This window comes from Anguilla rostrata, chromosome 14 (assembly GCF_018555375.3).
Source record: "Anguilla rostrata isolate EN2019 chromosome 14, ASM1855537v3, whole genome shotgun sequence".
NCBI lineage: Eukaryota > Metazoa > Chordata > Actinopteri > Anguilliformes > Anguillidae > Anguilla > Anguilla rostrata.
The window spans coordinates 6,644,729-6,659,207 of NC_057946.1; the positions used below are offsets into that span (position 1 = coordinate 6,644,729).

General features: G+C 37.8%; 2 protein-coding genes across 6 annotated transcripts in view; both read right to left on the reverse strand.

Moving 5' to 3' along the window:
- Positions 1-5,131, reverse strand: part of LOC135239878 (WD repeat and FYVE domain-containing protein 3-like) — a 74,093-nt gene extending 68,962 nt beyond the window's left edge. Inside the window, exon 1 of the mRNA XM_064308865.1 lies at positions 4,697-5,131. Within this exon, the coding sequence (XP_064164935.1) occupies positions 4,697-4,698 (2 nt within the window). The 5' untranslated portion in view covers positions 4,699-5,131. The remainder of the gene's footprint in view (positions 1-4,696) is intronic.
- Positions 5,132-7,439: 2,308 nt separating this feature from the next.
- Positions 7,440-14,433, reverse strand: LOC135239604 (uncharacterized). Of its 5 annotated transcripts, none has more exons than XM_064308396.1 (10): positions 14,354-14,433; positions 14,162-14,247; positions 13,387-13,432; positions 13,102-13,251; positions 12,859-12,979; positions 12,481-12,693; positions 12,194-12,277; positions 11,588-11,729; positions 10,397-10,559; positions 7,440-9,924 (listed from the first exon to the last, which is right to left on the reverse strand). In XM_064308396.1, exons 4-10 carry the CDS (start codon positions 13,218-13,220, stop codon positions 9,690-9,692), a joined length of 1,077 nt encoding a protein of 358 aa, XP_064164466.1. In that variant the 5' UTR covers positions 13,221-13,251; positions 13,387-13,432; positions 14,162-14,247; positions 14,354-14,433; the 3' UTR covers positions 7,440-9,689. The 5 variants fall into 5 exon arrangements, with proteins under 5 accessions (XP_064164466.1, XP_064164461.1, XP_064164464.1 ...); XM_064308391.1 differs by having other exon boundaries at positions 13,364-13,432; XM_064308394.1 differs by having other exon boundaries at positions 13,102-13,246; positions 13,360-13,432.
- Between the last annotated feature and the right edge of the window lie 46 nt (positions 14,434-14,479).

The window sequence follows — 14,479 nt, forward strand, 5'->3', positions numbered from 1 at the left end:
AGCAAATACAGAACCCTTGTCCTCACACTTCTTGTCAAAGAAGTCAATCTGAAGATCACTGCACGTTTTATTATTGATATCACACCCTGCTCGGACACCTACTCACTTGGCAGAGGGGTGACTTGGTCTGGCTGGGCCCAATCACAATGCATTCACTTCATCCAACGTGACACACATGACAATCAGTCTAAATTTATCTGGTGAGAAGCTTGTACAATTAGGTTGTTCAGTCAAGCTGGCATACAACTGACATAGGCCTACATGTTACCTACTGGCAGCTCAATACCTATTTAAAACTGTTCCTGTAGCATATAATCTTCAAGCCTCGACAAAGAGGGTAACTGTATTTCAAGCTTTTATACTCTTTAACATTGATATATTGAGTAGAGGTATTTCCTGCTGATGATCACTGTAAACTGAATTGCAGATAAAAATGTTGTGACTGGTTTTCAGATAGACACATAAATCTGACCCACATGAAGCAAAAAAAAAAAAAAAACACAGACACACATACCATTAAAATGCTACAAACTACGCCACATCTCTAAAGGCCCTCAGGCTGTTTGGATGTCACTGCTATTCAAAGTGGTTATTTCAGAAACCTGGGCCCATAAAGTGGCAATGCATCAACCAAAATTAATTCAAACGGCATGCAGCACCACAGGCAAAACTTTTCACACAGTTCAGACTCAGGTTAGAGAGAGCTAACGGTGACCTTAGCACAGATTTCCATTTACTCTGCAAGCTGCGATAGTCAAAGGGGTGAGTAGAACCTGTGCACTGGGAACAGAACCTACTGCACAGAAGGACCTAAGGCCAGTCTGGTTTTTTACAGCAGACCTAAACTCGTTATGCAATGAAACAGCCTTTTCATTCCACAGTACTATGGCAGGTGGTTTATCCCATCTTTTCACATGCACATTCCTATTCAGATTTAAAGTGCAGGCTAAACCTTGACATTTAATTGTAGATATATGGGGAGGAATTTCTCTTTAATGACCTCAGCTTCTCACACAAGATACTGCATGATTTCAACCGATTTAACGCATCAGTTGGTGAGAACCTAGCTGTGAACTGGACTTGTATAGACCCTGCATTCTCCACCCTTGAAATAATCATGGAAGATCCTTACCAGCATCACTGAACTATAAAAAGGGGTCAATAATACTCTTGGAAGGAGCAGGCTAGGTGTTGACCCACTAACAGTGAGCAGTCTTCCTTCTGAAGCAAGGAGAAAACCAATGTGCCTCTGCAAAGGCCTGGACGCTGTGCTGTAGGAGATACATGAGAAGATTTCACTCCTCAGATGAGATGTGAAACCAAGGCTTAAATGACCTCTCTTCGCCATTCAACGTATAATTTGTTGAGACATTTCATTGGTTCTCTTGACCTGTCATCTCATTATATCCACAGTTTAACTGGAAAGGAAATCTTTGCAAATCCTCATAAACCGATGTGTAGTGACTGCACCTCCGATATAAATATTACGCCAAGTGCAAAGCAGCTTAATTAATTCCAGGTCTTGCAAAAAAACAGGTAAGTGTACCACTAACAGGCAGAATCCACTTAGAAATCTCAATTACTTATAGTAGTCCCTGGAATGGTTCAAACTGTGGTGCATTGCAGGTAATAGCACTCCTATAAATGTAATGCCCAGAAAATGTCCATCATGCATCATCAAGGCAGCCTAAGTGCTACACAGGTGGATCTTAACCCTCTCACCAAACTGCTTGGAGATGTTTGAAAAGCCTCATATATACATAGACCATTCATTCATTGTACATACAGATTTATATTTTGTAGAAGCACAGTCCTCAGAGCAAGACACAATGTTTCCCCTGTAAAAAGTCACTATATAGATCCTGGTCTCACCTGTGTGAGACCAGTTTGAGGTCTTTGAGAAACAGTACAGCGCCCATCCAGTTTTGAATACTGCAGTCACATCTTCAGACTCGTCCCTAGACATCTTTCTTTCTTCCTTTCTCGCCATTTACTTGGCCAGCAATGGGCATGCAGCATCCCTGGGACCTTGAATCATGAAAGGTTATTGCCCAAATAAACTACCGTGGAATGCAGTAAAGGACTTGCTTTTACTACTTCTCTATCTTGTCCATTATTTCATGTGTTCCATGACATCTGTGGTTTGTTAGAAGCAGGTGGGTCATTTTTTTCTGTCATGACCAAACCTCACTTCATTGTCGCTTTAGTTGTTATATACAGATCCACATATTCAGCCATATGAAAAAAAGTGGAATAAATAGGAAACAACGGGAATTATATGACTAAAGCCAGTTCAATATAGAGTAAAAATTGTCCAACTCCGTGTAATGAATCACACCACAGCGTTGAATAAATCATGTGACCTGCCTTATACGGGGAAAACGAAGCATTCAGCCGTGGTTTACGACTTGACTGCTATTGCACAGAGACACCGGAGAGTGACACTGGAGATACAGGCTGGCCGGCACAATAACGGCATGAAAGCAGAGCAGTAAAAAACACTAATCCCGCGTCATGGCTGCCAGTACTACTGACTGCACCAGCGAGAGAATTTTTTGCAGAATAAGAGCACATTGTGAAAATGAAAAAATGTAATGATAATGTTACGCAAATACTGAAGAGTGCAGAAGGCACCGCAAGTAAAACAGAACACTGCAACACCGACCATGAAGATATAATGTGCAGTTTAAGCACGGGCTAGCACATGCCATTAAAAACTCAATATCGCTAAATACAGCCTGCCTTCAAACATGCATAACTAAGTTCAATGATACAAAAAATATTTATTGCCAAAAAAATAGCATTTAAAATATGGCCAACCCCTGTCATTTGGAAGCTGTGCACATACCCACCACATCTGAACACAAAATATTCTCACTGCCGCGCAAAAACTCCCTCCGCAAACAATGAACTATTTACCCACGTGAGATGTGGCTGAAAATGTGGAAAAACACGGTTCGGAACAGAGCACACACGGATGACAGCCGCATGACAGCATCATCAGCGGAACCAAGGCCAGTGGGCTTTTACCTTGATCACTCTGTGTGATGGAATGGTCGTATATTAATTCACTACTGGGAAATGCTGCCGTTGAACATTTGCTCCATGACATAATTTATATCCACTTCTCAAGATGTCTCCAACATACTGGTCACCTTTTAAGAGTGTTTAGGCAATTCTAAATGTGATTGCGATGGCATGAAAGTATGAGCTTTTAGCAAACCCCATCTGAAGGGGACTTTTAGCTTTTTTGGGACAGCCGGTTATTGTAGCTGACTGTTGGTCTGTGAAAAATTCCAATTGCTGGGAAAAGCAACTCACCATCTCATTGGACAATGAGACGTTACGCAGCATCAGATGTAGCTACATTACATAATTGTAGGGTGGTTAATATAGCATAGTTTCTGTTCCCTTCACATTCAACTTCCTTTTTTGCCCTCTGTTGACCTCAATCAGCTGAAGGCTAATTGTAGCCCCAGCTGGTGTGGACAGTGAGTAGCAGAGATGAGAATGGTTACTAAGACAAACTAGTAACACATGGGAGTGGGAAGAGAGAGACCTCAGTAAAAACTCTGATAAAACATTGGTCCTAACCAGGAGGGAATTAAATCATCAGGGTCTAACTCAGTAGGGTCTAACTACAGAAAAAAACACCCTCAAGAGGTTTAATCAAACGTGGGGAAACACTTTGATCCTGTTGTATAAAAACTTCTATCAATTAGGTAATTATTTTGGTTCAGTTTTTGATAACTAGGTCATTTGAGGAACTCCTCATGCACACTAACTCACACTTTCACACAACATGGAACACTGTGGCATCCCTAGAGAAGGTAATTGCATACCAGAGTCATCTGTTTGCAATAGAAATGCCACCATGTAAACTTTATGTCTTGGTGAGACACTTCTGCATGAACATTGTGCTAATTAGATACTACCCTACAAAACAAGATAAATTATTATAAACCCCAGATGAATAAGTCCTCTACATGAAGTTTACAAAAAAAGTATGAAGCTAGTTTACATTGTTCTACAAATTGTATTTTAAAATAGGCAATATTATACAGGTTGTAAGGAAACTATGCCTGCAACCAGGATTTTGCAGATTAATATCCAAGGCAATTAATCTAAACTGCTCCCATAAGAGACCCACTATATAAAATGTGCAAGCAAAAAAAATGCAATTGCATGCAAGTCCAGACGGGAGTCTGCTTAACAAATAAACACAACGGAACAAAACAAAATCTATTGAAACACACTGAAATTTTATATACAGCTATTTTATATGTTAGCTATAGCAAAAATTGTCTTTTTATGTAAACAAACGTACACACTCATTTTGTACTACTTCCACAAATACACTGAATCACTTGAAAAATCCCAAAACGTCCGCGAACATCAATCAGTTTTGCAAGCCTCGGTTTCACTTCACTGAAATAATAATACAAGCTCCAAATGTCATATGCATCATAAAAAATCTAGGCGCGTTTGCATCAGTACATGCAATTTTGTTCACTGACTCAATTCACAATATTATTTTAAAAAAGACATTACAATTTATGTTGGCGAAATGGACAAAAGTTTTTTTTTTAAATATTACTAGGGGCTGTAATGACACAAACCGGCAAGTAAGCAGTACGTTTAAAGCAAGGCATATACTCACTATATTTCCATAACATATTTTTCGATATATACTCACATGAACGTCAGCCAACAAAAGATTCGAGGTCATCATATTCCTTTAATACCACACTGCAGTTTCAAATGCACAACGAAGGTTTTCTATACAGAGGCCTGTGGCTATAATGGGCCACTGACCCGCAACAAACAATCGACATATTTGTAAAGAAACATTGTAGCTGGCTAAAAATCTGAACTTCCTGGTAAAGTAAATAAATATAACAATAATAAATAACGTTTCTGTGTAGCTATAGCTGGCTCGCAACGATCAAAACAATACAACCATCCTGAACATCAAGGCTATTTACTAAAACAATGTCAGCGTGCTGTACAAATAAATAAACACAATACTAAATGTAGTCGCTCTACGATTCTTTTTCCTTCCTTTTTTTTTTTTTTAGAATGGGAAAGGATGTTAACAGTATTTCAGTGCCCCCCTGTTCTGTGATCCTGCTATCCAGCTAACAGGGGTAAGCCATAATTGTCAACTCACCAGCGAATCGGTGTTTATATCGACAGGGATCGGGGTCAAGGAAAGGAAGGTGTTTTTGTAAAGAATTAATGACGTTTCTTGGGTCTTCTTTTCATCCATATATGATAAATAACGCCGTAATCCCGAAGCGGTTACAGTCCCTGCTCCTCCTGCTGGTGGCCATCTTTAATCCTCAACATCCAACAACACAGACAGCTCCAGCGCTACTCCTTCGCTGCATTCTGGGTAACACAGTAGGCTACAACCTTCGGCTGGTGTCACAGATCGGAGACGGCGAAAGGGAATACTTGGAAAACAGATGTAAGGCAGACACTGACATCTGCTGAACAAATAGGAAACTAACCAAAATATTTAAAGGAAACTAGAATAGAGTTGCTGAATCTCCAGTACCCAATAAAACATGTTTCAGACAACCCGATTCAGTGATTAGTCTAACCTTCGTCTTCTACGAAATTATATTTGGACTGAAAAAAAAAAAAGATAATATTTATACATCGATTTAATAACCGTCTGATGTTTCAATTTCTGCGTTATTATTGTTACATAACAATTATTTACTGCATTAAAATTATTTTTACAAACTTAATTGCAACACTGGTTCTTGCATTTACTTGAAAGAGAAACTGTTGATGACAGCTTTATTTATTTATGCACTGTGTTTTATATATAAATGATCATTCTGAATAATATGGTAAATGATAAATGGAAAACACTGAATGAACTTGTGCATATTATCTGTTATATCTGTCATTACACAGACAATAGGCTACCTATTCATATGTTACCTGGGAAAACAATGTGTTGTCTTTTCCTTTTCAAGGTTAGTAAAAACACCCTTACGGTTTAATATGGAGCTCTGTAAAATACAGAGCATAAGGTTAGCATTATAAATAACAGAAAGTAACATATGTCACTTAGTACTGACAAACTGGTAACAAATTAAAGGAAAAACCAACATGAAGTGTCTTAGTAAGGTGTTGGGCCACCACGAGCCACCAGAACAGCTCAGTGTGCCTTGGCATAGATTCTAAAAGTCTCTGGAACTCTACTGGAGGGATGGAACACCAATCTTCCAAAAGATATTCCCTCATTTGGTGTTTTGATGATGATGGTGGAGAGCACTGTCTTACATGTCTGTCCAAAATCTCCCATAGGTGTTCAACTGGGTTTAGATCTGGTGACTGCAAAAGCTATAACACATGATTCACATAATCTTCATACTCATCAAACCATTCAGTGATCCCTCATGGCCTGTTGATGTGGGCACTGTCATCCTGGAAGAGAACACTCCCATCAGGATAGAGATGTTTCATCATAGGATAAAGGTAATCACTCAGAATAACTTTGTATTGATTTGCAGGGGGACAAGTAGACCCAAACCATGCCAGTAAAATGCCCCCCACAACATAACAGAGCCAGAGACACTGTAGGGGTCAAGCATTCAGGCCTGTATCATTCTCTTGGTGTATGCCACACATGCACTTACTCACTGTCATTGAATGTGTGCTTTCGATCACAATTTCCGACCCCATTTATTGATGTCTTTCCCATACATCTAAATGCAGATGTTACTTTAGTCACTCTTACAATTAAAACACTAGCCAGTTAAGCAATCTTTGCGACTGAAGCTCCTGCCATCCATGCCCCAATAACGAAGCCTCTTTCAAAGTCATTAAGATCTTTTCCTCTTGCCATCTTGATCCAAAATCGAGGTCAACTGGGCCTGCTCAGCATTTTTATACATGCCACAGAGCATGATAGGATGTTAATTGCTTAATTGTATCATACAGTACACCTGTATAGAAGCATCTGCATTCAGTATGTACTTCCACTCATTTATTCAGGTTTTTCCTGTAATCCGTCACCTGTCTGTATGTTCAAGATAAAGCTCTGAATGGCAAACATATGAAATATGCAAGAGAATGCTGACACCTGCTGTTGGTTTAAAAATATGCTTTGGTTCAGCGTAAAGTATGCAGCGATTTCATTTTAATGTATTTTAAAATGTGTGTTCTCCATCAGGACTAATGACATAATCAGTTTAATTTTATAATACACCTGAATATGGGAGTTTGGTCAATTCAGGCGCTTTTTCAAACAATCTTATACATATAAAGGCCTGAAAAGCATTCTGAAGATAAAAAAACAACTTCAGTTTCTAAATGAATTTTGCATGCAAAATCATCTTGCCATCTCCCATGCTAACAGTCTATTGATATTGATACATATATCAATATATTGTGTGCCATTTCAATGATAGCTTCTATGCTTCATATAAAGCATGTCAATATTTTTTATTTAGCATTTTAAACATTTTGGCAAAAAAGTTTAGTGTTAAATTCTTTCAGAATATGCATGTCCCATAACCTTACATGTTCTCATGCTTTGCACTGTGTCATTCGCAAATTAGCACTTCATGTGGACATTTTCCAAATAGAATGAAAATAAATAAAAACCAGATAAAACAATTCCGCCAGTTTGGGAGAAACTGCAAAATTATGCCCCATTCTGCTGAAATTCAATTCAGCAACAACTGCTGAAAAATGGTGGAATGCAGAACAGAACAGCTCGGTAAAGCATCGGAGAAAAGATAGCAGACATACATTTATAACCTTGCAAGCACAATTTAAAATATAAATAGTTGGAGACAGGTTTCTTTTTGAGAAGAAACACAATTTGTTTGAACAAATTGAAAAAACCAAGAGGGGCGTCTGCTTCTCAGGAGACTACAGTATGTATATAATATGAATGTGAAAGAAAACACTTATTAAAAAAGCAGCGTTGAGCACTTAATGTGTACATTTATAATCATACACTGAAAATGGATGACTAATAAAATAATTAATAGTAAAAGTAAAAGGGATCATGTTTCCTCACTTTACAAAGAACAAATCAAAAAATATTTTTCATTCATTTAATCGTTATTTTTTAACAACAAAAGCTAGAAAATTAGCATTTTGTTCAGAGGTTCTTACAAATATCTTGAAGCATCTGGCATACAGTACTTGACGTCTTAGCTCAGCCCCCAGCCTGCCCTGGCCCAATACACAGACATGGTTTTAATTCATTATGACAGGATTCACAGCAGTTCATTCAAAAAGAGTCACAATAAATCATTGGACCACTGAAGTCAGAATGCAGGATTATTTCAACACAAACGGAATGAAACAAGATTTAGCAGGTGAACACAGAGGAACCTCAACTTTCACGTTCAGCAAAGGCTGGGAGCATTCTTAGCTATCACCTGTCTTATATGAAGTAATGTTATGATTTGCTGGTGCTTCAGTGAAACACTTGTGAAATAAAAGTAATTCAACCTTCAAAGCTTAAATGCCTAGAAGTTCATGTAATATAATGTAATGTAAACAGGCTGGTGAGAATTAAATTGAAAGAAACATGGTCTGTGTGGCCCACACAGTAGACATGCATAAATAAAGCATGCAGCATAGAGTCACAAGAGCCTTGTCCTGTTTTAATATGAGAAATAAATTTGCAAAAATACATAAGTTAAGCGAAAGACGGCAAAGCAGTAACATACAAATGTTACCTTCATAATGTAACAAAAAAAACATGCTTCTGCATAATAGGATCCACTATAATTAGGAGACATTAGCAGTACCATTCTGAAATACATTCTGTTACATACATGTTGAGTAAAGTGTAGGGTACAATAGTCTAATAACCATCAGACGTTGAAAAGTAAATCTGTAAATTTAGTAATCTGCTTAGAACCTTCTCTGTCACCATCTGCAGTGACTGCTTCATTGTGCAGCGGCACACTTTCTGGAAAAGAAACACTGAAACATTAATAATTTTGCTGCCATTTTTGGCTGCTTGCACACATTTTTTCAGGTTCATGAGCCAACAAGGAAACACTACAGTGGCCAACACTGTACAGCATTATCTTAAGGTAATCATAACGCTTATACTGAATAATTCATACTGACATTAGTTATTAGTTTCCAGTTATATATATATGTGCTGCCCCAAGATTTGCAACCTTATCAGAAAAAAGGGGAGCAATGAATTGACTTTTAAGATAACTGCTAAAATCCAACTACTAAAATCCAAAAAGTAAAATTTTTAAATCGTACTTTAGTTTTGTTAGCGAAGGGTAAATGAGCACTTACAGGGAGAAGCAGAGTTTAGGAAAAACTGCAGAAAATAAATTCATGCAAATCATTCTCTCTGGTATTGCTTCAAGGTATGCTTGTTTCAGTCATTAAATGCAATGATATCAAGATAAGTTAATTACAAAACAACATGCAAGACTAGTGAAACTGTCAGATTTGTTCAATACGAAACCGAAAATAATACAATAACACTAATGGAAATAAGTGTTACTGTGTACAAAGAAAAAAGTGCTCAGATAACTAATACTGGAAATATGGTCAGTACAACTATTTAAATTTTGAGGTTATTGTTCCACATCAACGAAATGTACGAAAGAAACTGAACATTGCAGTAAACCAGTGTTAAAACAAAAAAGGGTGTTCAGAACAGAACTCATTCCAAGTGTTCAGCATTTCCCCTGGAACTTGCTGTACTCCTCTTTGACACAGCCATAGACCGTGCGGTAGAAGTGTCTGTCGGGGGCCATGAGGTCCGTGACAATCTCTGTGTGGTCCATTTTAGGCAGGAGGTGAAGGGAGACCTTCACGGAGAGGGACGCGAGGACGTCAGAGAACCTGATGGATGACTCCATGGGCACGATGATGTCATTCGTTCCATGGATCAAGCAGAAGGGAGGCACTCTATACAATTAACATGAAGAGTAGAAAAAAACAGTTGAAAGATGAAAACAACTTACATACACTTCAATAAGACCCTTGTGGTCACCATATTGTCCCTTATGAATGAAAGGTTTAACATACATATTCCCTTATGCCATATTATTTGTCAGCCTACACATTCAACCACTCTGGATGAAATAGGCTGTAGGGAAATGCAATATAATTTTTATTTGGCAAGGGTTTGCTTTTTTATTTATTTGGCCAAAGCCAGAAATGACAGAAATGCACTACTGCTTCCTGCAGTATTTGCTATAGTTTGAGTATAAGGTTGAGCTGTGATCCTTCACCTTTGCACTCATGTTTGCATCATCACGCTGGATATAAATCGGCTTAATGCAAGTAAATAATGCTTTTAAAAACATACTAAAATGATAAAAAACACAGTGAAGCACTAAAACTTGCTAGTTCTGCCAAAAGTTTAAGGTAAACTTACCTCTTCAGTTTGTCCTCGGACAGAATCTTTAAAAAATCTGTAGGTGAGTAAAATTCAAAGTTCTCCACGCCCCCCATGGCTTTGTGCATTGTGGACACATACTCAATCCCCCGCATTTTCTCGTGCTGGTAATGGTCCGGTATGTTGTAAACACCGCTCAACCCTGAAATATCATTTCATGAACAGCCATGCAAAAAACCAAATCATTAATTCGCCCATTATACAAAATTAATAGTCACAACTTAACAAGCAGGAAAATGTTTTTTGTAAACTAAATGAACAGGTCAAAATCTATATATAATGAAATCAGACACATTAATCTCCTTCAGGTGCAGAGATATCCCCTATGCACTAATGCCCTAAGATACATTTTCCATTGGAGGATATTAATATTGATCAGGTTTCCACTAACCTTGGAACTCAAGGCCATCAATACAAAACTATCTATGGCCTGGAACACAGGAAAAATTCTTTACATTGCTTACATCACTCCCTAACTGTACACTCGTGTAATGACAACTCAACTTAATGGAAACTGCCAACAACCCACTTAAGCAAAATCTTTCTTCCATTTCTTATAAAAATGGTTTGGTTCGGATCCCGAAACTCTGCTGTTGCTTGAGACGTGTATTATCATAAATTAATTTATTTTTATATGTAAAGGGAATTCTTTTACACACCTGTCCTACTGTTCATGAGGACACCAGTTTTCAAACAACCATATCACCCCTGTGAAAAAGTAATTGCCCACTGACCAATTAACCAAATTTAATATGAGTGTTTGATAACTTTTTTCATTAAATAAATGAAATAATTAAAAATGTGCTTTGTGGTTACACAGGTTCCCTTGGTCTACTATTACACTTTGTCTACAGATCTGAAACCATTCAGTGTGACAAATACGCAATAATAGAGGAAATCAGGAAGGGGGCAAATACTTTTTCACAGCACTGTATGGTGTTCTGATGCACTATAAAATCACAGGACATACTAAACCATAAAAAGCATGCAGTAAATTTTTGCCTTGAACTTGCTTTGTTTCAGTACTAACACTGCTCTGCATTTCCTGTTTCTTCTGAAGGTGTATGGTCTCCCAAAATAATAATAATAATAATAATAATAATAATCTATGGGAATGTGACAAAAAGCTTTCAGAGCTGTTTGCTTTCTATGGTATGAGTTTGCTGGCACCTGTGACTCCTTTGATTGACAGGGAAATTTCCTTCTGTTTAGCTGGTTCTATTGCCAGTTCCTCCATGCCTTCTACCAGAAAGAGTGCAGTCAGTGCACACAAGTGAGCACCAGCGGAGTGGCCAATCAATACAACATTGTCCTGTAAACAGACAAAGGTCAATGACACTTCTATCAAGTATCACTCTAGAATACATTACAAAGCATTTGTCCTAGTGCAATGCACAAATAAATATATATATTTTTTTATTTCTGCATCAATTACTGCAGTAACTTATATATGATGGCATGTGTCAGATGTGACAAGCAAAACTCTATTTGCATTTTTGTCCTTTCTCTGTTTTTTTTTTTTACTCTCAACCCAAGTTCTCACCCAGCTCTGTACTGCATGTTTTAATAACTCAATAACTATTAAAGCTGATGCAAAAGCTTCATATGAATGCCAGGAACCTGTGCTAATGAATAAATAAATAAATAAATATATATATATATAAATAAAAAACTTCTTGCTGTTCCTGTGCTTTTTTGACATTTCTGCATAACGGTGAAAATGAGACAGAACTGTTTGTATGTTCAGTTAAAATGAAAAAAATTAGATTCACTTACTTTGTCCATACTGAATTTATGCCCATTTTCCCCTATCCAAACAAGACAATCAGTAATATCCTGAACCATATGTAAAACGGTCCCCTAGAAATAAAAAAAACATTATAATACAGTTCACATACACCCTATTACTGCTCATACAGCTCATAAAATTGGTGTGCATTTTACACAAGCTAGAATTCTGTCAAAAAATATTGTGAAGTATATGCACATTTAAATGCCATAACCTGTGCAAAAAAAATGGATTCCATTTTAGTTTATTAAATATGGTTGACATAATACTCTACCTTTGGATAGGTGGCATAATCTGGGCAGACCACAGTGACATTGAGTTCCTTTGCCATTTGCAAGGCCAACAGGCAATATATGGATCGCTCTCCTGAACCCCATGCACCTCCATATATAAAAACAACCACAGGTGTAGCAACACCACCTGAATGGTCCACATTTGGGGCGTAGTACAAATCCAATTTGTTCCCCCGACGACCAAAAATGACACCCTGAATTAGAACAAGCCAATCATTAGATGCTTAGAAGCTGTCAAAAAAAATGCAAATACAGTCTACTCAGTATTCAAATAATTAGTAATTTGTTTTCACAGATCCTTAATGTAAATGGTCTACTCTCTTTTTACATAATTCATGCTTTCACTTAGGTGCACTTACCTTTTCATAATGTTTATGGTTATCAGTATCATTGTACCACGACTTCCACTGAAAGTACAGTTTCCCATATTGAAGATACTTGAGCATTTCCAAAACAGCTCTAGTTAGAGAGTATATCCGCCTAGGAATAAGTCATTCGGATGACACAGGTAAATTACAATTATCATGCACTTGCTACACAAATAGACCACCTTATGAAAACATACTAGCCCAAAAAATGTATGTATGTATATGTTGATTTACCTTGGCCTTAGAGCCTCTATGTATTTTTTATACCCTGGTTTGTTTGGCCACCCATACATCCACTGGGCAACGAGGGAGATACTGTAAGGAATAACGACAAACAAAGCCCCAGCTGCCATCGGCAGGGAAACATCGTACTTCAGCCCTAACCTAAAGAATAAAACAAAGACCACATGACATCAGACCAGTAATAACAAAAAAATAAATGTTCTAAATATTTATAACCAACAGAACTGAGTGCATGAGGATGTTTTCCACTTACATTTTTTTTTTTTTTGCACTTACTTCACCCGAGACACGAACCCAATGGACAGTGCCCTGTTCACTTTAACTAAAGGAAAGGAAACAGAAAAAACTGTAAATGAGTGTAGTGCAGAAAATATACACTTCAAAGCCTGCTCCTAAAACAATGATGCAAGACAAGGTAAACTTTTTTTAAACTGTTTACATCCAAGTACACCTTTGAAAATAAATATTTGTACATGAAAGCACCGAATTTAAGAATGTAAGTGATTATTGATGCATTTGAGCTCAGCAAAATCTTTAGGATACACTTGCAGTCTGCAGCTGTAGCTGGTGCTTATACAAACGTCAGATCAAGATATGATGCAGCCAATTAAATAATTAAGAGCAGAAGTTGGCACAAAATCCTGCAACTCATCGGCCCTTGTGCACCCCCGCTGTACGTTAAAAGGCGAAAGGGACGAAACCCACATTCCATTGTTCAATACTATAGCCCAGGTATCCGAATGTCATCTATTCGATCAAACGATCACAGAAAAGCAATCAATGATTTCGAATATGCTAGCTGTTACCACATTGACGTTGTACACCTGTAGCCTAACAGCACATCGCGTAGAAAAACAGAGGACCTTGCAATTCCACTAACAAATCATGAATGTGCATTTACTCTCAAGAATAGCCCTAGTACACTTCAGTGGGGTAAGCTGAAGTAAAATTTAACGACGTTTTCCCACTAAAGTCAATAAAAGCAAAACACTCGGTTTAAATCTACGTTCGGGAATTGTGTCTGGATATGTGAAGACATTTTAAAGCTTACTTGGTCGTGGCTAGTCAAGGTTATTGTGCATCAACAGGATTGAGGCTCGTAACCATCGCGACAGCGAGGGCATGGACGGAAAAAACCTTAAAAATAATAACATGAGACATGTACAATTTATATTCACCGGTTATCATCGCCAAATAACATAAATGAAATCATTTGATAAAACGAAGTGGGTAATGTGCAGACCTGCGTACTTGTCAGCCAGCATACGAAGAACACACACAGGAAGCCGGCGGTCCGTCAAAAGACAATAGACTGGAGACTGCGCAGAGACAACCAATCGCAGCCGCAGGACCATTCGGCGCTGGTTTC

What these genes read in the sequence shown, in the direction of transcription:
- LOC135239604 (XM_064308391.1), bottom strand. An exon ending in ACCATAAACATTATGAAAAG is followed by an intron (nt 12,694 to 12,858) that starts GTAAGTGCACCT and finishes GTTCTAATTCAG; the next exon opens with GGTGTCATTTTTGGTCGTCG. An exon ending in ATTATGCCACCTATCCAAAG is followed by an intron (nt 12,278 to 12,480) that starts GTAGAGTATTAT and finishes TTTTATTTCTAG; the next exon opens with GGGACCGTTTTACATATGGT.